General features: G+C 38.2%; 1 protein-coding gene and 1 long non-coding RNA gene across 5 annotated transcripts in view; one reads left to right on the top strand and one right to left on the bottom strand.

Moving 5' to 3' along the window:
• Positions 1 to 1389: 1389 nt before the first annotated feature.
• PDLIM3 (PDZ and LIM domain 3) overlaps positions 1390 to 24582 on the top strand; it is a 30150-nt gene continuing 6957 nt past the window's right edge. Inside the window, exons 1-4 of one of the 3 annotated variants that reach the window (XM_038560370.1) lie at positions 1390 to 1601; positions 10577 to 10728; positions 12288 to 12372; positions 20456 to 20523. In XM_038560370.1, coding sequence (XP_038416298.1) covers positions 1509 to 1601; positions 10577 to 10728; positions 12288 to 12372; positions 20456 to 20523 — 398 coding nt within the window. In that variant the 5' untranslated portion in view covers positions 1390 to 1508. Of the gene's footprint in view, positions 1602 to 10576; positions 10729 to 12287; positions 12373 to 19895; positions 20084 to 20455; positions 20524 to 24582 lie in introns of all 3 variants that reach the window. The other 2 variants (XM_038560371.1, XM_038560372.1) reach the window with 2 other exon arrangements.
• Positions 17822 to 23311, bottom strand: LOC119869534. 2 transcript variants are annotated; one of them, XR_005371619.1, is made up of 4 exons: positions 23025 to 23311; positions 21612 to 21850; positions 20125 to 20390; positions 17822 to 18360 (listed from the first exon to the last, which is right to left on the bottom strand). It is a non-coding gene; the product is annotated as an uncharacterized LOC119869534 (long non-coding RNA). The 2 variants fall into 2 exon arrangements; XR_005371618.1 differs by lacking the exon at positions 17822 to 18360 and having other exon boundaries at positions 18922 to 20390; positions 23025 to 23310.

Below are 24582 nucleotides of genomic sequence, written 5' to 3' on the forward strand. Positions count from 1 at the left end.
GGCATGAAGTCCTAGAGCCTCATTTTCACATTTTCACATTTTTAAAGCATTTCCTACTTCTCTACCCTCCCCACTCTCCCCTGCCTCGTGAATCAGGACATCCTGGGGGGTAATGCCAGAAACACTGGATTCCACACTGCGGAATGGAACCATGACAGGACCCTCCCCAGACTCTCCTAACGTTTATGCCTACATCAGGCAGACAGTGGAGTCAGGTGAACCTGGGTGTGGATCTTACACAAATTACTCAACTGCTAAGAAACTATTTCCTTACCTGAAAAAAAAAATTGGAATAATAATAGCATTCTAAGGGACTTGTCCTGGGGATGAAGTAAGGTGACACCAGCACAGCAATCACTACAGCATCTGGACCCTAGAGATACTCAGTGAATGCTTGGACCCCTCTTTTTCCTCCATGCAGTTTCATCCAGTTTAGGGGCCCCTTGGTTCACCTTGCTCCACTCAGCACCCTCACTCTGGCCGTAGCACCCACATAGACCCACATAGGACACTCTCAACTCCTAGTGTCTGTCACACTCACCCCTCATGTGTCAAAAACTAAGTTTAGAGACTGAATTTGAGGGAGGTGACGATTGCTCCAATCACGATTAAACTGTATTTTGAGTATAGTGATGAATCATCTTCCCGTGTGTACTTTTAAATGGTTCGTGGCATTGAGGACGTTTGCATGACACTTTTCACTTTTCCGTTTCTCTGTTTTCAAAAAAACTACATTTTGAGTATATTCGTGGATGTATTCATGTATATTACCTAGGCCCATAAATACGTGCGGCTGTAGGTGCTTAACTGCAGAAACGCTGAATAATTCGTGACGCTGTGCCAGGCCCTGTGAAGAAAAGCAGCTCACCTCATTCTCAAGGTAACCCCACGAGAGGAGCGCAGTTCTTGCTCCCCTCTTACAGATGGAGACACTGAGACCTAAGGACGTTGGGTAACTTCGCCTAACGTGAAGGTCGCACAGCTAATAAGTAAATATCTCAAAAGCGCTCAAAATTGCTAAATAACCAGCTGCATTTAGGAGGCTTTGGGTTTTCTTTTAACGGGCAGCAGAGAAGCTGTGGTTTAAGTGCGTTGAGCTTTGCACGGAGCGCGCCGCTGAGCCGCCAGGAGAGAAGCAGGAGGACAGGTGCCCCTTTAGGAGACCAGGGGACGTTGCAACCCGAAGCCTCCTCCAGGGCCGCCGCCCGGAGGTCGGAGGCTGCACCCAGCCCGGGCTCGGCTGCAAACTCCCGCGGGCCTGGCGCGGCTCTTTCTTCCAAAGTTGGAGCTCTCCTTGGTGGGAGGGGGTGGGGAGGAGGGCAGGCGGGTGACGTCACTCGGGAGCGGGGATAAAGCTCCCCGGCCGCGCTCGGGGCGAGGGCACTTTCTGGGGAGCCGAGCGGCCGTCCGGCTCGGGGACCCTGGGCGCGGGCAGGGCCGCCCCTCGCTGCGCCCCGCTCGGGGAGCCCCAGGCGCTCGCTCCGGCTCCGGGCCGCGCCAAGAGCACCATGCCGCAGAACGTGGTCCTCCCGGGCCCCGCGCCCTGGGGCTTCAGGCTCTCGGGGGGCATAGACTTCAACCAGCCTTTGGTCATCACCAGGGTAGGTGCTTTCCGTTCTTCGGCTGCGGGGCGGGGCGCTGGCGCGCGCGGGTCCCCCGGGATCCGAGGTGGCCCGCGAGCCCCGGGTGCGCTGCGCTGGGTCGGTCCCCCGGCACCGGCTCAGAGCTTGCGGGGCGGCAGCCACCTGGCGAGCCGAAGCTGGGGATGCAGAGCGGTGTTCCGAGACTTCACCAAGTCCGCTCCAGGGCTCTCCGTCCGCAGCCCTGGGTCCCCAGCAACTGCCCAGGAGGGGTGCACTGACAGCGCGACTGCGCCTCGGCCCAGAGGAGGCTAGGGTGGGGGCTTCTGCCCTCAGCCCCAGCCACCCCGGGGTCCTTTCTGGAACAAAAGAAATGAGGGCCGGGAGGAGGGAGGAGTGGTCGACCTCGGCGGGGGTTGGGGGGTTCCTGGGACCTAGATGCGCACCTGAGCGCGCTTCACCTGCGCACGGAGCTGCGGCGAGGGGGAGCTCAGGGCGCAGCCGGGCCGGCCGACTTGGGGCCGCTCCTATCAGCCCAGACCGGGAAACTATTACTAATGTGTTTTCCTAGGTTTCCAAGCATTTTGGGAAAAAAAAAAAAAAAGTCTCCAAAGCTGGGAATTTGGCTTAGGAATCCTCTCCTATAACTCAAACTACAAAGAAAATGCGAGCAGATAGTTTAGTTTACCTGATGGAAAGTCACCGGTCAGCCTAATGACTTTGAAAAGTAATACTTGACTGTCAGAGTCAAGTTTGCCTTACTTAATATTCCCCCAGAGTATTGTCTAATTAGAAAAAAAAAAAAAAGAAAGATAAAAATAAAAAAAAAGAAAAGAAAGAAAAGGGAAATTTAGGGATTTCTGGCCTGTTAGGAAATTTCTAGTTGGTCTAGTTGATTTTTTTCTAACACAAGTGTTTGTCTTACTAGAAAATTATTTGTTACCACTAAAAGGCATTTTTAAGCACATCTAAAAGCAAAAACTTTCAGAATATTATACTTTTCTTATGTTTTCTTTCGTTCCTTACTTCTTATGTTGTATTTTATAAATGTATGCCTTGTAATTGGATTTACTCATATAGATTTTTGAACAAGGTAATATCTTTTAAATTCTGTTCTACTTATATATCTATGAGATTTGGGAACCAATGTCTTTTCGTAAATATCTCAAAGCATGTGCCACACATACACATACCATGGAACATTTCAAGCTTTGTTTTACATTTTTCAAAAACATATAAACACATCTGACATGTGTTTTTGTATGAGACATGAAAACTTAACATACCCCCCAAATTGTTCCTAAGTAAATTTAGCAGAAAATGGTTTAGTGATCTGGGCCAAGCAATGAATGCCTTTTATGGAACTACCAACCAAAACAGTTTCCATTATCTCTACTAAGAAATATTTTTAAAGTTTCTGAAGTATAGTTTTCATTTGTTTAGATTAAAGGAAAATACACTGTTGAATCCTAACAAAGGATAAATCACATTTCTAGTAAATCCTAAAGAAATAATTTTGTCACCAAAACCTTTTAAGTGATTTATAAAAGAAATATCTTGCTATTACTATGTAACATGTCAATATGATTAATCCTATGTTTGAAATGTTGAGTTGTTGACATTACAAACAATGTTTATTTTAAAGCAGTGCTTATATATCCCAGTTGAACTACAGGAGCTATTGGCAAATGTATTTGATATGACAATTATTATCTGGGAAACCAATTCTTTTTTGAATTTCTAATTCATTACTAATTTGTATCCTTCATTTTGTTATTTTCAATAACAATGCATGACTATAAATGATTATCTCATTTAATTTCAATTAATTTAACTTAAGAATAGCAGGTTAAATTCAACTATTTTCTATTCCAAGTGTTCCCCAAACCACGCACATAGCAGATGTATGTTGAATAAATGAAAGCTTATTCACTTCAACCTTTTTGCCTTAGTGAAAACCTAATTGAGAATGTTCCCACTGAAATCATAAGAACAGTAAAAATCACTTGTAAGAAGAGTAAAAGATATTACATGAAACTAATTATCAGTGTTGTAATAAAATGGTAAAATTTTATTACTTTTATAATTTTTGTATTTTATTAAATGGTAGTGAATAAGATCTTATGTGTATTATTGTACTTCGATGCTTGCCATGCACATCTCTTAGCCCTTTATACTAACTCACTTAAACTTCACAATAATCCTGTAAGAGTAGTTACTACTATTCTTTTTGCAGATGAGAGATGAGGCTTCAAGAGTTTCACCAACCTGCTGAAGATCACAAATGGTGGGACAGAACTTGACACTAGTTCTACTTGCCTCTGCAGGCTGCATTCTAAAGTCTGCACATGTAGAACAAACAAATGAACAAAAACAAAACAGTTTATTGTACAGATCTTTCCAAATAGATGTTTTGCGCCATCCACTTCATCATCCCCTGGTTCTATTGATTCTTTGTCCTTAGGATCTACCACTTGCCTTTTCCCTTACCTCTGTCCTTATTCAAGCTTCCATAAATTCACACCTAGGTCTTTGTCTCCTCTCTCCAATTCACTCTGCATTTGTCTGACCAGCCATCTTCAGGAAATGCTAGGTTGTATCCTCCTCATTCTTAGAAACCCTTCAATGCAATGCCAGTTTAGAGAGAATAAAATACGTGTTCTCTGAGCACATTCACGGCCTTCACTCCCTTCCAAACTCAAGTTTCCAACTTCATTTCCTCTCTCTTCTTCCCCTAGATTAGGTAGTCATGTCACTACTCTGGACAACTTATGATTCCTCTATCTGTTCACAGCTGCTATCATTTTTCTCCAGAGATTTCCCCTCTGCCCTACCTCACTGTCCTCTCTCTAAGGAAACTCAATCAAACACCACTCCCCTAGCCTTCTACTCATAATAAGCATTTCATCCACTTGGTTACCATAGCTCTTGCCTACAACCTCTTTTTACATCATGCCTTGTACCACAGATGTTTGAATACATCTGTATCCCACAAATTGCATGCAGGAACTCTTTTTTTTTTTAATTTTTATTTATTTATGATAGTCACAGAGAGAGAGAGAGAAAGGCAGAGACACAGGCAGAGGGAGAAGCAGGCTCCATGCACCGGGAGCCTGACGTGGGATTCGATCCCGGGTCTCCAGGATCGCGCCCTGGGCCAAAGGCAGGCGCTAAACCACTGCGCCACCCAGGGATCCCTTAAATGTAACTATTGCCATAATTGGTGCAGAGTATATCCTCAAAGATATTCTCCAAGACAAAAGTGAGAATTGCTTTCTTATTAATTAATCTGTTTTAGATAAGTTCTTATATATGCAAAGAATAAAGAAACCAATGCCTGCACTTATTACCACACAAAAATTCCTATAAATGAGATACATTTCTCAAGTCAAATAAATTTTTGTCTTCCTTCCTACAAGCTATCACCTTCCGTACCTACCTCACACTTTGCAAATGCAAATGATCCTAGGCAATGGGTCTCTACTCCACCAGAGTTGGGGGAAGGGTTTACAAATTAACTCTCTCCAGCAATTGAAATTACAATTCACAAAATTAGGACAAAGGGTCTCCACCCTAGAAATAATTTACAATACAATTAATCAGCTGGGTGAATTTGTATCATAAAAGACATCAGAAGTAAGGTAAACCAAACACCAGACATTCTCAAAAAAAATTAGCAATGCATTGTGATATACATATTTTGTAGGAAAATAGTTTCTAGGCAATAGGTGTGCTATCCTTTGTGCAATATAAACTTGGCTCGTGGATGTGAAAGGGTTGTTACTGCAAACACCGTATATAACTGGCCTCTGCTTTTCACAGAATAAATCTGAGGTTCACATCTCTAAGTGAGCAGCTTTTCTTTTTCTGGCAAGAAGATTCTAAGGAGTCTCTTTTTTAAGCGTTTGGACCACCCAGAAGGTGGATCTACTATCACAGCCAAGTTACAGATGGTTTGTTTTCACAAATGGTCCAATTTGGAATAAAGTACAAGTTTCTTTTGTGTGTATGACGTAAGATTATTATATACATCTGATGCTGGTGTGTCCTTTCCCACTCAAAGCCTCCTCCCCTTCTTCCTCCCTCCTTCCTATTCAGAGCACACTCGGAGCCAACATCACTGTAACTGAGAACACTACATGGACTTGGGTATCAATATAGAAAACTTTACTATAGTCTTAACTTTTGCAGGCTTGAGCATAGAAAAATATTTTACTTTACTATAAACAATTTGAAATTCGACTTTTTAGAAAGAAGTCTTCACAGGTGAATGCAATCCTTTACCAGGATTCAAGTGTAGTAGGAAGGTTGATGGGAAAACCTATTTAATTTTAATTCTACCAAAGATATAGCTGAATGGAGATGCTGGGTCATATGTTCATAACAGTCCTATGTCCCACAAATATCTCTGAAGTGCAGAATGTACTGTATGTGGAAGGCACTTTGGGGGATACAATGATAACTTAATAGGTTTGTACTCCCTGAGATGCTCCAATATGAGAAGAGAAGGGACATATATGTACATAAACTACCATGACACATCCTGTTCAGGATTCCATGAGAAAAGCATGGCAGAAGAGATAGGAGGAGTCAGGGCAGAGATGAACCTGCAGGAGTGTCCTTGTAGAATAGTGGAAGAGTTTGAACAACAGAGTTAGCCCTATGAGGAATTGCAAATTTTTACTGGATGTGTGAGCCTAAGCCAGTTTCTTATACTCTGAGAGCATCGGTTTTCTCATCTTAAAAGAATGTCTTGAGAATTCAGTGAGATAACGGTCCTCAGTAATACAATGCGGGTAATAATAACAATACCACAATGGTTCTCAACCCTGGCTGCACATTAGATCCATCCAGATAACTTATGAAACATCCATGACCAGGTGCTACTTGCAGAGGTTCTGATGTAACTGGTATGAAGTATGGGCCTAGAAATCCAGAATACAGTGGGGCAATGGAGTTTATTGGTAGGCAACAGAGAACAACTGAATGAGCTTTCTCACTATTTTGGTCCATGGCCCACAGCATAGTCCTTCAGTGTATACTTGTCTTGTCCATAACTATCTCGCTTTTATTCTTAACATAAAGGTCTCACCAGAGGGGATGCATGGGTGGCTGAGTCAGTCAAGTGTCCGACTCTTGATTTCAGCTCAGGTCATAATCTCAGGGTCTTGAAATTGAGCCAAGCCCCACATCGGGCTCCATGCTCAGCAGGGAGTCTACTTGAGATCCTCTCTTGCCTTCTCCTTCTGCCCCTCCTCCTGCCCTCTCTCTCAAACAAATAAATAGATAAATAAGTAAATCTTTTTTTAAAAGCCTCACCAGGGCCATATCTTGTGTTTCCCTTATGTTTCCTATAGTAAGTAGAATACTATAGCTGCTTTATCTGCGATTTAAATTAGTTTTTTCCAAAAGGACCTATATAATAGGTTGATATGAATAATAAGGAACATCCAAGGCACTTGTTAAAACTTAAATTCCCTAGTTCCTTTCCTAGAGCTTATGATTTGTGATTCCAAGCATCTGGAGTGGAATGGGAGTCTTTATGTCCAACAAGGACCCCAGGCGATTCTTCTAATTAGACAAGTTTGAAAACATGTGCTACATGACTGATGGCAGTACTATTTTCAATGATTTCTCTAATGCATTTGATATTTGAGACTGTAATGAACCTAATAATAAATAATCCATTGAGAAACTCTTTGCTTCATTTTAGTTCTCTCTTCTCCTGTTTTAGGGGGAAATGTTAATAATAAACTATGAGCAATAACATAAAGTAATAATATAATAAAGTAATACTATAATGTAATGCTGGAAAATAACATACTTTTATGTCTAAAAAGATAGTTTTACTTGCTAAAACCGGGCCAATTTAATGGTCATTTTCTCATCACTAGCCTAGTTGAACTAAAGAACTAAAAGTGAGAGGACCATGTGTTCTCCCTCTCTCCCATCCCTCTCTTCTCCATCCTTTTTTTTTTCTTATCAACTCCCCCCATAGAGATCCCAAAACATCAATCACTAGGTTGAATGCAAAGTCAGAAGTGGGTTCTGGCATCACCATCAACCGTCTTTCTTATTTGACTTCTTAAACCACTGCTGATATAACCAAACAGCTGTTCCCATCTTAGTAGGAAGCCACAGGTTACTTGGACGTTTATCCTCCTCTGAAAAATAGTCTTCTTTGTCCACTCTGTCTTAAAGTTGTTGTGATGGTCAAAGTTATTGGAAAGTGCATATTTACAAATATGATATTTGGAGTAAATATAAAACAGTGTTAATACTTACGTATTAATACTCAGTGAAACTTAGTAATGTTCAGTATTGAGGTTCAACACACACCAGATGTCTCAGTTTAAAATTTATATAGACAGATACACACATAATCCTGCCTTCCACTTATCCCAACCAGACCTAAAAAATAATGTTAGGCTTTTCTAAATCAAGATTGAACATTATATAACAAATCTATGTAAGTATATTAGAAAAACTATGTGAAGCTTTAAAAAACAAACACATAGCCATTCTTTCTTATTTTTTAATTCAAAGAAAAGACTTCTGGTCTCAAAAGTTTAAAGATAGTACTGATTTTGACAAACTATAGCTAGAGAAAATTAAAAGTTTAAGATTATTTTTATCCCTGCAAGTCACATGGGGATGGAAACTTTTATTCTCCTAACAGTTCTGGGTCTGGGAGAATTTCCAAATGGAAAACAGCTATGAAATACCTCCAAAGTCTGGGATATAATAATCCCCATTGTCTTCACTAAGCTTCTATCAACGGTTCTTATTGAAAAATAATCATGATCACTACAATGAGATGATCACAGAAATGAAGTGAGTACAATAAACATTTTAGTGATGAGACTGAAGGTCTCAGACATGTAAGAATTTATTACCTTCACAATTTTATTAACTTCTATGAATCATGGCTATCCCTTGGAGCCACAAAGTTAAATAGAATTGATAGCTAGATCAATTAAGTAAATAGAAAAAAAAGGATTGAATGACTGATCCTCAAGTAAAATATCGGGAACAATCTAGTTTATTCCTGAAGCAGTTTGAGGTTTAAGTCAAGTCCTGTGCATTCTTTTGCTCTAAACAGTTGGAACTTGCAAATGTAACAATGATGCATTGATTAATAGCTATAATCTTTGAATATGTACGGACTAGCTCTTTTTCTTTCATGAGCTCTGCTTTAAATAACCTTTTCTTTTATTGTCAGTTATCCATTAATTCCAAACACTGGAATATACGCTCCTACACATTAGAAATATACATAATACTATACATATCCTCAAGAACTTCCAGTCTACTTGCAAAGACAAACAACACACAAGTAAATTAACAAGTACAACTTGTCTTCAGGAAGGAAATGAACAAAATGTAATGGTGGGAAAATAATGGTAGAGGGTCTGGAGAAGCTACTCCAGATGTTTGGGGAAGTCTCTTTGAAAATGTGACATTTAAGTCTAGACCTAAAGGATGAGGAGGAGCAACTGGGTGAAGAGTAGGGGAAACATTTCAGGCCAAAATAACATGTAGAACCGTGAAGAGGGTGAGGGTATACACTTGGTCTGTTTGAGGAACTGGAAGGAAATTGAAATAGTTACAGCACAGTGGGTTGAGGGCAGCAGGAATAGTGTAAGATGGTGTAGGGAAGGTAAGACCAGGTAAGGACAATTAGGCAGTTGTAAATAATTGAGATTTACCCAGAAAAATTAGGAGTAGGTATAGCAATCAAAAACTGGATACTCAACATAGTAATTAATAATTTCACATTTTTTCTTTTAAACATTTCATAGCTATATGTTTCCCATATTCTTAAGTATTTTTAAACATTTAATAACTATGTTTCCAATATTCTTAAGTATTCCTTTCATCCCCCCACATACCTTGTCAACAAAAAAAGAAAGAAAGAAAGAAAGAAAGAAAGAAAGAAAGAAAGAAAGAAAGAAAGAAAGAAAGAAAGAAAGAAAGAAAGAAAGAAAGAAAGAAAGAAAGGAAAGGAAAGGAAAGGAAAGGAAAGGAAAGGAAAGGAAAGGAAAGGAAAGGAAAGGAAAGGAAAGGAAAGGAAAGGAAAGGAAAGAAAAGAAAAGAAAAGAAAAGAAATCCATGTGGGTTTCATGTAGACAGCATAAAATTGGATCTTGGTTTTGTTTTTGTTTTTTTAACCTAGTTTGACAATCTCTGTTAAAACACAGAATATGATGTGGTTAGACCATTTACATTTAATGGAATTTCTGATAAGGTTTAATTACAATTTAGTGTCTTGTTAGTTGCTTTTTATTTGTTCAATCTGTTTTTCATTCATGGAGAAGAGGCTGTGTGTGAAAATAAACTTTTCTTGTGTTTACAATGCCCAGGGGCTCTAGACTCTCAATGTAAACTTTACTATTTTGTCATCATTTTAGCTGAATTCTTCTTTATGGCTAGAATGGTGCCCCCCATCTTCCTCTGTGCTCTGATACAAGTAATACAAGTTGCTTACATCTTGGCTTTCCTTGGAGGCACCTGTCTTTCCTTTGATCCAGGCTTAGTTGGTTGCCCTGAAGCTTCAGCTCTCTGAATCGTTCATGAAAAGTTATAATTTTGTATATTATATGGCTCTTATTACTGCAAGAGTAAGTCTCTTTCCAGCTTTCTACATCCTAGATGCTCCTTCATGTGAATTTTAAAGATCATTACTTACAGGGATGCTACAGTAGTTTCAATTCAAATATAAAAGCTCCCTAAATTTGGTGTGAAATTGTACTCCCAAATAGAGAGTTATGGGTGAAAAAAACCTAAAGAACAAATTATTTTGTTTAAAGCAAAGAAAATATGATTCAAACAGGGTGTTAAGGAAGATGTCTTAGAAGAGTTATTTTAAGTAAGATTTAAAATTCCCTGCCCAGTGAAACATTTAAAGTGTTACCAAACTGAAATACAAATTTCAGGCACAAAATTCAAGATATTGCAGAATGTTGGTTTTTAAATGATGCCATGATTTCTTCCAGATTACTCCAGGAAGCAAGGCAGCAGCTGCCAACCTGTGTCCTGGAGATGTCATCCTGGCTATTGATGGCTTTGGTACAGAGTCCATGACTCATGCTGATGCACAGGACAGGATTAAAGCAGCAGCACACCAGCTGTGTCTCAAAATTGACAGGTGCTCTTTAATTAATGGTGTTAAAAATGTGATCTGTTTTGCAGGAGAACCTAAACCAGAACTATAAATGATTTTATCCTCCCAGTAAGAAGGAATGTCACAGGAACCAGGATTTTGACTGTTTCTTTTTTTTTTTTTTTTTTTTTTTTAATGTATTGACCACTTTGGTCTGCTTTTCACAAATGCCTGCCAATCTAGTAATTGTTAACAAACTATTTCTGAAAAGGATTCCCTGGAATGTCAGCATAAGCAAAGAAGCTAAAAGAATTCTTTTTCCTATTAAGTGACTATGAAAATAGAACCACTAAAGTTACTGGCCACAGAAACACTGCACAGCATAGCTACTGGTACTGCTGTTTTAAATGTGGTAGAGAATGGAATGGAATTTAAAGAGTCTCTTAAAAGAATTTCTTGATTTGCCAAAACATGATCATATTGAAAATTGGTGGCTAATACCCTGTATGCCATTGGCTGTTTTGTACAGAATTCAGTCCAGAAGAATCTGACAAGGTGTATAAGAGTGCACATGCAGTAAAAGTGTTAGAAATGAGACCTTAATATATATATATAAATATATATTATATATATGAATATATTAGGAAATTGAAACTGATCCTTTGCCATCATAACCCTGATCTGAAACAGAATTGTGAAAATAATGGCTGTGGTTCAGAAGGCACAATCAATCAGCCAATCTACCATTTCAGGAGTAAAATGGACTCTTTCCCTATTTCTGTATAACTAGGGTTCCTGCCAAGTGCACAGTCCTTTAGAAGCTCATGGTCCCAAACAGATACATGAGAAGGACATGAGATTGACTAAAGCTCATTTCCTTGATGCCAACAGCAAATCCCTCTGGCAAACCACTCACCACTCCTGTGGTGGCCTGGGTAGGATAGGAAGGAAACAGAGGAAACCTAGGGAGTCTGCTTCCAGAATCTTCCTCTCCTGGGCTGTTCCCTGCAGGTATTACCGAGACTGTGCAATGTCTTTGCCTTAGTCAGTTTGGGCTCCTATAACAAAAATACCATAGACTGAGTGGCTTAAACAAAAATTTATTTCTCACAGTCCTGGAGGCTGAAAGTCTGAGATCAGGGTTCCAGCATGGTTAGGTTCCAGATTATTTCCTCACTTGGCCTTTTCTTGGTGTATGGACACAGAGACCAAGATCTCCTATCTCTTCCTTTTATATAAGGACATTAATCCTATCATGACAGCTCCACCCTCAGGACCTAATCTAATCCTAATTACCTCCCAGAGACCTCACCTCCAAATACATTGAGGGGTAGAGTTGCAGCTTCAGAACTTGGTGGGGAGGGGGACACAAACTTCAGTGTATAGGAGTCCCCCGTGCAATGTTTATTCATTCGAGTTTCCCCAAAAGTACCAAAAAAAACTAATTAGTTGGGAGAATACAGAATAATTGAGCAAGGAGTATTGCTTTTGCTTAAATTATCAAGGTTTGATAAAATTCTCATAAATGCTATGGGAGATTAGAGTATACTAAAACTGGAAGTATCATTAGAATTTGGAGTTTACAAAATTTCTTTTATTTACAGGGGAGAAACTCGCCTATGGTCTCCACAGGTATCTGAAGATGGAAAGGCTCATCCTTTCAAAATCAATTTAGAATCAGAACCACAGGTATGAATTTTAGAGTAAATGATATTCATATTGTATTCCCATTTAAATCATGTGGATGCCTTCCAAGAGACAGAAGTGGCAAATATAAAAAATTGGAATAAGCCACATGATGGAGCCATTATCCATCTTTACCCTGTGAGATTACTTTATATTATCCATGTCTTTTTACATCAAGAAAAAAGAGAAGTATCCCCAGGCAAGTGCCTTGTTAAAAGACAAATAGGTTCTCGGGATAAATTTGGCTATGTCTACCTATAGTTCACTTATTTTTTTCATTCTTTATGATGGACTTCCCCCAAAGGACTATGACATAATCCAAGAAGTTTAAAATGTGAAAACAAAGCAAAATGAAATTAGGGTCTACCATTTGAAACAGGTGTCTCTAATCTAATAATTATTGTGAACTTCAATTCTTCGAGGTCTTCATTCAGATCTTATTCTACATCCTTTTTAAATTCCCAGTTCTGGCAATCTGTGATTAAGTTTGCTCTACAAAAAAGGGTTTCACATTATGTAATGATGGTGAAATTCTATCCATGCAGTAGAATCACAAAAGATAGAGGATTTTCCCTTGAGGCAATTCTAATGAGCTACATTAATCTAATAATCTGATGCTTATCTGATTATGTCTGCTTTCAAGAGCTCCAAAAGAACTGAAATTAAGCCAACCCTCAGTTATGCTGTATGGGAAAATGTAATTAAGAAAAGGATTTTAGAACCTCTCGTTAGCCAGAGGTTTCCCAAGTTTAGAGAGACAGAAATATAAATTGGGTAACCTTTTTTAAACAAGTATTCATGCTAAATGGATTAAATATCCCCAAGCTGTAGTTTCCCTATATATCTCCTGAAAATGCATTGAAGACATATTTGTCACTTATGCTTCAGCAGCACTTCCCTTTCCAGGATCACCAACTCCTGAATTCGTGCTTCCAGTTTTTCATCCTCTCCATAAGCCTCCACTTTCTCCTTGATAAAACACATTTAGCGTAACAGGTACCTGTTTCTCACAGGGCTTCGCAAAGATTTAAATTATATTTAAATTAAATTTAAAATATTTAAACTAATGTAAATTTTTAAAATTTGAAATAAAATAATTTTTAAATAAAACACTGTAGAAAAAGAACTTGGTACATAGAATTGTTCATAGAGGTATTCAATTTAATGGGAGCTCGCGGTGATACCATTCTAGTTCCTACCCCCTCCCACCAGGCCTTGATGGGCAGGCCTCTGGCATGTGATAGGACTTCCTGGACACCAGGAATGCCTTCCACATTACTATTGCAAGGGTCGTTACAGATTACTTTGGATTGAAACTTTATATTCAGTTCAGATACAATCTCCTCCAGGAGAAGAAGCATCCTCAGTAGCTTAGTCTTTAGAAGGTATGAGTTTATTAGGTCCTTGACCTAGACTTCTAGCTGGAAGAAAGGAAGAGCCTGGGCCTAAAAGAGGAAAAGACAGGCCCCCAAACTGAGGGAGCAGGATATGGAATATCCACGAAGATGGGAACTGCTGTGTCTGTTCTCTTTCCTCAGAGTCTCCCAGGTATGACACACAGCAAGCACTCAATAAACAGCTGACTCATGAGTGAAAGGATCTGGAGGTGAGGCTCTGCCAATGCAGTGCCTTTTCTAACCCTGCCCAGGAGCACATCTGGGAACCAGTTCTCAGAACGGTGCTCAGCTGCCTCGAGCCCCAGCTGCTGCAGGCTAAGAGTGGTCATGCAGGTTAAGTGGGATTTAGTTCAGGTAAGAGCTCAGCTCTTCAGGAAGAGAGAGCAAAAGATGAAATGGATGAGATAGGTAATAAATGTGGAGAGAAAAATAAATAAATAAATATAAATAAATAAAAAAATAAATGTGGAGAGAAGGGATCTGAATGCTGGTGGTGGCTTACCCCCTGGCATCGGACGGGGATTGGTGAATAATAACAATACTTCTAATCAGCATTATCTTTGATAGAAGGAAAGATTGTAAGAAGAAAAAGCAAAGCTCTCCAGGCAGAGCTGTCACTTATAGATAGTCCTTTGCAGTAATGCCCAAGCCCACCAGCTTCCTCCCACCTTCATCAATTCATCACTTACAAGCAGCACATGAAAAAAAGAGATCGTCATGTGGTGTCTTAAAAAACAACAGAAAGCAAAGTTTAAGGCTCACATATATGCATTTACTGACCACCCAATCTCATTATCACCAGGAAAAAATGCATAAAATTCTGAATTTCCTCTCCATATATAGTACACATCCAAAACTCTTCTGCAAATTATGCATTCACGTATTCAAAATTTCTCCTAATTTTTAAAATCCAATTTCACCAGTATGAGATGCTAAGATATGGGTTAAATGAGATCTGACCAAAGTACCAAATCTCCAGTGATCCCTGATCATATTGCAGGGCCTGCTCTAGCATGTGGGTGACTCAGCAAATATTTATTAAGCACGAGGCTGAGCTTAGATCAAGATGGGAGCCTGTGTTTTGCTAACATCTCTCCACAATTGGAGTTTAAGGGAAATTGTTTGAGTTTCCTTCTAGAAGAACCCCCTTTTATAAATCTGCAAGTACTAATTTATGACCATGATTATCCTAAGAACTGGATTTTTTAAAATAGCCCTAATTTTAAATACTCTACCCTCTCGTCAGTCATGTATTAGCCCACACGTCCTACATTTTGGGGTTTGGCAATATGGACATTTAAGATATGAAATGGGGAAAAGATAGAAAATGAAATAGTTTAAAAAAAGAAAAGGTCAAGATTAGGTTAAAGACTCTAGAAGCCAGTCAGATGGAGCCTTTGAACGTTCCTTTACTTTGAGTCATGACTAATTCTTACTGGCACTCCCTCCAAGAGGCCAGTGTTTGAAGGTCTCAGAGATAAGAACCATTTCAATCCTTCCCCTAATGGGCCAAAGGATTCCTGTCCTTCTGATCCTCAGGCCAGATTTCTGCATGATCCGTTCATATAACTTGGCACTTCAGGATGGACATTCCCTACAAACATAGCTAAATTTCAGCGTAATCCTTGCTATCTGAAATGCCAAAGCAGAAACTTAACAAAATGTAGTGATAAAAAAAGAAAAAGCAGTGAATTTAACTTGTAGCATGAGAGTGGAGAAAAGCTAAACTGAGGTTATGTTTGTCTTATTTTATCTTTTTAGTTAACACACTCCATGCAAAAAGAGGTCTTGCAAAGAGAGGTCTTCCCTCCACCCTCTAAAAATGGGACCTCTGCAAATAAAACAACTTTCTGGACAACAAAGATGTGTCATCTGAGAAACAAATGCTATTAATATATCATGCTTTCAGATGCTACTGTAGATTAATAGAAAAGGTCATTGAGCAATAATACAATATTTGAGTTCTTGTTTCTCAACCCAAGTGAAATGTTTACTGTAAGTTTTGTGAACTCTGCTATTAGAATATAAGACTCTTTCATTTTAAAAGTAATATATATCCATTAGGGGAAAGAACATTATATCCTACCATCCAAACCCAGCCACAAATAACAAAAAGTTAATGTATTTCTTTTCAGTGTTTTCTCTATGTCTAGCTTTAGGTCTTGAGGACTTTTTCATACACAGGTACAGTAATAACTGACATGAAATTTAAATACTGAAGTTCTTTTTTATCCATGCTATTATTAAATTGTTAAACTTCGTTTTAATGATTTAATACATTTTGTTTTAGCAATTTAGACTTGAATCTTAGGCTTGAAAAGCCTTAGATGCTATTCTAAGCCATTGAATAAATGTTATTTATTTATAAAAAGTTATATATTTATATATAAAGAGCTAGTTCCAACCGCTGAATGAATGCCTTCCATATAATCCTAACTGTGGCCTATGAGCAGACATATGCATTTTCCCATACAAAGCATTATTGCTCTACACTAAAGGGATATTTTTAGAGCTCTGTGTCCTTCTCCAAAGCTGACATTCTCAAATAAAACATTACCCCCATCTTTGTTTAATGTGAGTTGAACAACTCAAAATTACAATGTAGCTATCACATACAAGAAAGATACTTTTCAGAAACAAAAATCATTCTTTTCTAAATGAGAAGATAGCTGTTTCTATTTCCATAAAAGGACTGCATCCTTGCCATAGAAGATTTGATAATCAAAATGTTTTAAAACTACACATAGAATCAAGTGAGATACGAGTTGAAGTTGCTTATATTTTCAAAGGATACCTTTATTCTACAATTTGTTGATGAACTGGAAAGTGGACTGACTACACAAAACAAGGTTTCTTAATCCCCATTTCCCCAAACTCTTCCCCTATTATATATGGGAAACACCTGAAACAGATCGTTAAAAAAAAAAAAATGATAACGGTGACTTTATTTTTCATTTGAGGGCTGAGCATGAGCATAATTTATGAACAATTACGATTGTTCAATTACAATCATAATTGTTCATACATTACAAACATGATAAAATGATAAAATACTGTCAGTTTCTCAGTATGGCTTGATCAAGTATACAGTCACTTGATATAGTTTGTGTTATTTCCCCACCACTTTTTTTATAAGTAAATAATACATATATGCACATTATCAAACCATGTTTCTGTTGGAGCTGGTAATTGCCTCAGTTCTTGGCCTGAATCTCCATCTCTGGACCACTTCTTCAAGTAAGTTGAAAGGTGGAAGTGTCTGTGAATGCTGTCACTGCTAAGGTCATTTTAAGGGCTTAGGAGATGGCTGTCATGACCCGCATTCTCCCCGGGATCAGCAAATCCCTATCCAGTTGCCTAACTTTTCTCTGGCAGCTCTAGAATTTTATGAATTCAAGCTATTATTCCTTAAGATAAGCTCCTAACATTTAAAAATACTATTGAGAATGCATTAATTAAGAATTAATTATTGAATTCCTAAGCGCTGAGAATCATTCGGATGCTTTTGTCAGGGTAAAATAAACACAAGAGCTGGACTATATTGACTGGTATATAATTTTTTATGGGAATTTTCTATTACTAATGATTTTCCAGAAAAAGTGAAAAGGAATTGAAGGGGAATAGCAAATTTCTCATTGGTTTTGTCTCTTGATTCTATTTGACCATCAACAATGATGTAACACTTGGATAGAATGTTCCCTCTCTGTGCCATACTCAAATTTGTTTACCTTTGATGTATCCACTTCATCCTGCTTTTTTTTTTTTTTTGGAATGACTCTAGCAGCCCATAAACTAATGCTTTGCAAAGCCTAAATACAAATGTTTGAAGGCTGTATGAGAAGCACTTCCTTTCATGATCCTTTTATGATTATGTGCAGAAAATAGAAGGGTTTTTTTTTATTTTAACAAATTACACATTTGCAACTTTTACAATATGTAACTGAAACTGAAAACAGCAAAGAAAAAGCTTGGCGCTCATTAACTCAGATGCTGCTTTTTGGAAGCACTACTAGATATTATTAGTGCACAAATATTTCCAAAGAAGTTGCCTCATTTACAGGACAGTCACCATCCATGTTTATTTATCATTTTAAGACTAACAAGTGATAAGGGCAGAGACTTTTTTCACCACAAAACCGTCATATTACATTAGCTAATTTTTAAATTTAATTCTCTTTACCAAGGTCTTTAAGGCATACTTAAACACACTTAGTTAAAAAAAAAAAAAATCCACAAAGCTTGAGTCCTTCGGTTGTGCCTGAGTCACTCTTTTAATTAGCTTGAGAAATTTATAATACACCAAAACTAAATGAGGCAGTTAGCTTTCTGTCTATTTTCATATCAAAAAGAGGAACAAAAGTTTGAGTCATGGCCACTGTAATTACTTACAATTATTTCCAGTTCACTTTCTTCATGCGATAATAATGACTAATCAGAATGGTTGATCATAAAAAGCCAATCAAAATTCATTATTAAATCAGCCAAAACAATCAGATGGTACCACCATATCAATGTTTGATGACACACGTTTTCACATGTTGAGGGATCAGCATTTTTCTAAAGCCACATTTGGTTGTTTCATTTTTTCTGCAACCTAAGAACAGAAACTATATTGTCACCCAACCAACTCCTAGGCAGTGAGCCACTATTCTGGAGGTAAAAATAATGAATCAGTAAGATATTAGTCAATCCAACCACACTATAGGATCACAGGCTACTGTATTCGATTCAGACTTTTCAGGTTCAAGAGGCTGTTGTATACTATGCTGTTCAAGGTGATGGGAGAAAATCTACTCTTTACCACCTCACAGATTTTTCAGGTACCATGAGATTTGAGGCACTGGAGTCAAAAACTCAACTAGTATTGGAGCTGCACCTCATTTGCCTGTTATAACTATTCTTTTAAGTGAGCTCTGCCAATAGACCTAGCTAGATGGGGGAAAAGGGACGAGACGTGTGATTGCTTGCTAAGAACCAAAACAAAGCAATTTGTGGCATGGGTCCCTAAAGGAAGTTGTCGTTCTCAAGCACAAGACTCTGTGCAAAACTCTGGTTCTATCCCAAAGAAAGGAAGACAACCTCTTTTTCTAACAAAAAAGCATCATCCCACGACATCTTCATTTGTGATGACAAGAAGAGAAAAAAGTGACATGAGCAGAATATCACAAGACCTTTTTATTTTTTTTAATAAAAACAGCCTCTTTTCAGTAACCTTTCAAAGAATCATAAATGTTTGTACTAGTTGAAATCTGTGTGAAAAGCTGGTGGCACATTCACAAAATTAAACGAAGTCAATGTGAGTGTGTGAGTGAAAATATTGGAAAGATTTATCTTCCTGATGCTGCCAAATGAAAAAAAAATTGGAAAGAGAATCAGTTTGTGTGTATTTTAGCCTTCCCATTTGGTTTTCTTCTGTTGCTTAAAAGAAAAACATATTTAATGACTTTACAAAATTATAAATCTATATATAAAAACTGGAAAACCTCTTGTGAGGAAAAACAGTCTTTTAATTCTTATTTCTTGTTCTAAATTTAAGGTTAGACCTTAGTGCAAATCAAGAATTTTGTGTTTTGTGGTAGGTATTAAGAAAAAAACAGCACTTTTACTTGGGTTAGTTAAAATGAGTTAGTATATTTATTCATAAATGCTCCCTCTCTTTCTGTGTTTTGCTCTTCCATTTCCTAAAATGGAGGAAGTTTTATTAAGATATTAATAGAAGAGAAAGCATATGTAAGTCCTACTTGAGAAAATGTTAAGTATAATAATTATTCTGAGCCCCGAATCTCATTTCTGACACAGAATTTCTGTATTCAAATGAGTCATAGGAGACTCGCTTAAAAGCTATTGATGTCAAAGTCAGCAGGGCCAGGTGAAAGGTATAAGGTTCGAATTATTTCAGAATATTTAAACAAGGTCAGTTCCTTTGCACCGTTTGGTGGCTGAGTCCAGCACATGGAAAGTTCATGGAAAATGTAGAAAGGTTTACACTTCCCTCCGCCTTTAACCTCACCATGAATCTTGCAGTAGGGGAAAGAAGCCTTGATTAACAATAGCGTTGCGGTTGGTTTGCTCATTAACGGCTTTATTGTGCATTCTGTGGCTCTGTGTATTTTGTCTGCCATTGTACAGGAGTTCAAACCCATTGGTACCGCGCACAACAGAAGGGCCCAGCCTTTTGTTGCAGCAGCAAACATTGATGACAAAAGACAGGTAGTGAGCGCTTCCTATAACTCACCAATTGGGCTCTATTCAACTAGCAATATACAAGATGCGCTTCATGGACAGCTGCGGGGTCTCATTCCTAGCTCACCTCAAAAGTAAGTACCCAACCCAGTACTTCTGGCCACCATGCTCTTACCAGTGACAGTGCGGTTTCTTTTTCTTTCAAAAGTCCAGCTCTTGCTGTTTTATTTTTACTTTCCTGAAGGCACATCAGATTTTTAAAGACAAGCATCTAGAACATGGGTAATGTTCTGGAGTCCAATCTGCTGGTTCCTGAACATCTTTAGTGAACAGATGCTTAAAACGAAGAAATTGCTCTGGTTCCATTGTCACCCTTTTAGTTATGTCCATGTTTGGTGGTAAATAATCCTCTCTGTACAATTATCATTCATTTACTTTTATCTAAAAAAAAAAAACAAAAACAACTGTCTTCCACTGAGGAACTTTTTAACCCTTTGTTGTTACAGGATGTGAACTACTTTGAACACAAGCACAATGTTCGGCCCAAACCTTTCATAATCCCTAGCCGAAGCAGGTCATAAGCTCTGAGATTGTGATATCTGGAGTGCATGTTTCTTTAATAAATCCTTACTAATCAGTTAAAAGAGTAACACGTAGGTGTTTGGAGTGATTCTGTTCATCTTGAAGCTTATTTCAAAAGCAAAAAAAACCAAACTCACTTCACACAGCATAGGAGGCGACTCACCTCCATTTATGAGAGTAAATACTGACAAGATTATAGAGCTGTGAAAAGTTAGGCAATCACCTCGTATATTTATAACTAATACCCCTGCTGTTCTGAGGATCCCATCCAGAACACAGTGACCTTTGAGGAAGGCAGGTGTACCCCATTCCCAGGTCAGGAAGACTCAGCCAGCAGAAACAAATCTGGAAATCAGCCCCCGGTCAGGAGTAAGGAAGCAGATGGGGCCCTGTGGGAGCACTGGTGCAGTAGCCCACCTAAACACCTGCCTCTCCCTGCACCACCAGCCCGCTGGGGAATCCCACTCATTCTAGCTCTTATATAAACATCTTATGGATACTTGACAAGAAAGAGAGGCCACTTGAAAAGGTACTTTTCCATGTGGGGGAAAATAAGTATAAGGAGAGAGCTGGGAGAAAGGGGGTATGTTGGTTACCCTCACAGATAACTGTACTCACTGCAGTAAGAATGAGCAAGCTCTTCCTGGCTGTCAATCAGAGAAACAGATAATCTTCAGGTGACACTTTTCAAAATAAATATCTTCTCTAGAAATTGTACTCCAACCCAAGGGGGGAGAAACTAATGCCCTGTGTTGGCACATTGGAAAAGAGTGACTTTAGGAAATCTTAAACCCATTCCTCTGACTTCAGCTACATTAGTCAGCTCAAAGGAAGGACGTTGGTGGTTAGGATTATTGACTAATGATCTATATCCAGTGTCCCAAGCTAGTGACCCATCCAATTTACAGACAGTGTTTTGTGTAATCTTCCTGTTGTTTAAAAAAAAATGAACTTAAGTAAATGCCATAAGCTGAAATATCTACTCCCCATCCTGTCAAGATGCCCATCACTCCTGATACCTGGCTCATTTTCATACATGTGTAACCCTGCTAGCCTCTAGTGGTATCCAAGTTATGATACCTGGTCTAGATGGTCAGTCATCAACTGATAGATGATCTCCTTGTTCAGACCCTTCCATAGCTGGAGTCAGGGCCAGAGGATTATCTCAAAATAAGCTGGACAATTTTGTCATATCAGACTCAGACAGGAGCAATAGAGTCGAAGAGGAGGAGACGATGCTAAAAAAGTAGTGGCTACCAAGTACATCTTCTCCCACTAGAATGGAGCACCTTATGTCTTCCCAGCACCTAGAAACAAGGCTGGGACAGATCAAATGCTCCATAAATGTTCATTAGATAAAGGAACAAAATCCCAAGAGTACCTGATAATATTTTCTGAGTGGCAAGAAGAATCAAGAACTATCCCCCGCTCTCCCTCATACATGCAACTCTGCACAAGCCTTTTTTTACTTCCCTTCTTTTGTGTTCTGGTTCCCATTCCCTTTTCCTCTGAATCTTCTTCCCTATTTGTCCACATTCAACAGCTTCCCAGCCCCGCCGTCAAAATCATAACACTAGATTAAGAGCTAAAATGCTATGTTACTATTCAATAAATATATATACAACTTTCTAAAGAAGCACAGTAGAATTAATACACTTGCATTCTTTTGAGATTGGTTTAACTATAAGTTCACTAATCTGAACTATAGGACTTCATGGTTAGAGTCACACAAGATGTTGCCTTTGCTAAAGACCAGTAACACTTTGAATTCTATAAAAATTCAGGGGAAGTCCGAGAGATTCAGGTAGCTCATGGCCTTCTTTTATATTTTTCACTTTAATTTTAATATGGTGACAAGCCACTCATACTTTTGTCATTGAAAGGTATTTTTCAATACTGCTGAATTGGGAGAGGAGAGAGGAGGAACAGGGATGAAAAGGTTTGCTTTAAGACAGGCACCAGAACACAAATCTTAAAGAATTGTAAAAATACCTCTACTACCTTTCCTTTCTTCCTGTGTCCCCTCACTATTTGCCCTAGCTTCTGAATTTCTTGCTCTTTACCAAATGATTCTTTGTCAAAGTGGAACTTTAGGTGGCTACACCCAACCATCAATGAACAAGTTTTTAATCAGAAGTAAATGGGAGATGCTAAATTGTTACTGTGTTAATCTCCTCAGGGCCATACTGCTAGTTATGGTTCTTTTAATTATTTCATAATTGAAGCATATTCAAAATTCAGTATTTTCATAGGCAAATATGTACATTTAAAATTTTTATTTTACAGATCCAAATGATAAAATAGAATCCTGTGAGTGGTTTTGGACAGGTCACTTCCAGAAGCTTATCCCCCAAAAAAGGCCAGGGAAATTAGTTAGTTCTCTGTCTGATGATCTATGGAGGCGAGAAGTAATTGAGTGTATCATCAAGCTTACAGGTGGTCTTGCTAAGTCACTAAGTCAAAGTCAAAGTCAAGAATCTCATTAGTACTTACCTTTCCAGGTCACAGGAATAGGTCATGGTGACCCATGATACTGCCCACAGTGAATGAGGTCAATGAAAACTATTTAAAGAATCAGTTCAAGAGATCTTGAGAAATTGTCTCAGAAATTCATATAAAGATTGTTCTTATTTACTTAGGGTTTATTTCTTATCATTTCAATAACCATGGGCCCCTGAATAGAATAATAAAGAAACAAGGCAATAGAAGGCACAATCCTTACTTGAATAAAATTACATACACAAGCATGCTATATACAAGAACACTAGTAATAGAAAAAGATTACTTTTTTTTTTTTTTTTTTTTCTGCCTGTGTCTCTGCCTCTCTCTCTCTCTCTCTCTCTCTCTCTCTCTCTCTCTCTCTCATGAATAAATAAATAAATAAAATCTTAAAAAAAAAAAAAAAAAAAAAAAAAAAAAAAAAAAAAGAAAAAGATTACTAATTACAATTATAAAATAAGGTCTATCAGTAGGTTCTGATTGCTCATAGTTTATCTACCCTATGTCTAGCTCTATGCCTGGCACACCGTAGGGTCAGAGGAGCTATAAATGCTAGCTGACAAGGTTCACTATTTTAAGCCCACTCTCCCAAGATACAACTCAGTGTTTCAAGTCCTAAAAATCGCAATTTAATATGCTTCATTTTACTTAGGTCAAGTCAATATAAGCCTGAGTAAACTGCACTATAACTGAAAATTCACTTTTCATCTTTTACCAACTGAGGTCAAGGTCAGGAGCTAGGACAGTGTTGAGCCTACAAAAATGGTAAATAAACCACTCTGCATTTTATATGTGATTAGCTAATTTACAGATTGGGTTTTAAATAGGCTCTCAACAGCCAGGAAGTGAAGGAGCACATCCATATGTATGTACTTGCCTCATTTAGGTCATCAAGGTGGTTTAACTGGATAACACAAGACAAAAATTTTAAAAATCCATTAGTGGCATGGGTTGTGTAGACTAAACAGGCTACAACATTGATGAAGTCAACAAAATCAATGTCCAATATCCTTTCGGGTTTTGCTGTCTATATGGCGTTCAGGTTAGCATAAGTAGCCCTAGAAAGTAAATGTAACAGCCATACTTCAGCCCTAAGAGAAAAAGAACTTTGACATAAACACGTCATACAAACTGTTCTCTGACTGGGGTTTATAGCAACACTAACCTGCAAGCATGATAGAAATTTACAAATACTAACATTTCTTTTGGCTTAGTCTTAAATGACTGTGCTTAAAAAAGAAATCTTAGCATATTCTTCTTGTAAAATGAACTTCTTATTCTGCACTTAAAATGCATGTAGAAAAGTGACATTTTAGTCATTGGTGTGCCAGCTGTGACTAGATTTCTATCTAGATTCATAGAGAATATGAAATATCTCTAATTATTCTTGCAATTGCATGATTGGCCTTTCTTATGTTTTAATAATAAGTCTCCCCAATTGATCTTTAAAAGGAAATGAGAAATATGCATGTAAATACACGTGTGCCTCCAAAATGTTACATGAAATAGCTATGAAAGAAATATAGCTTAGCCCTAGGTAATATCCAAAGAG

Source organism: Canis lupus, chromosome 16, assembly GCF_011100685.1.
Source record: "Canis lupus familiaris isolate Mischka breed German Shepherd chromosome 16, alternate assembly UU_Cfam_GSD_1.0, whole genome shotgun sequence".
In the NCBI taxonomy this organism is placed as follows: domain Eukaryota; kingdom Metazoa; phylum Chordata; class Mammalia; order Carnivora; family Canidae; genus Canis; species Canis lupus.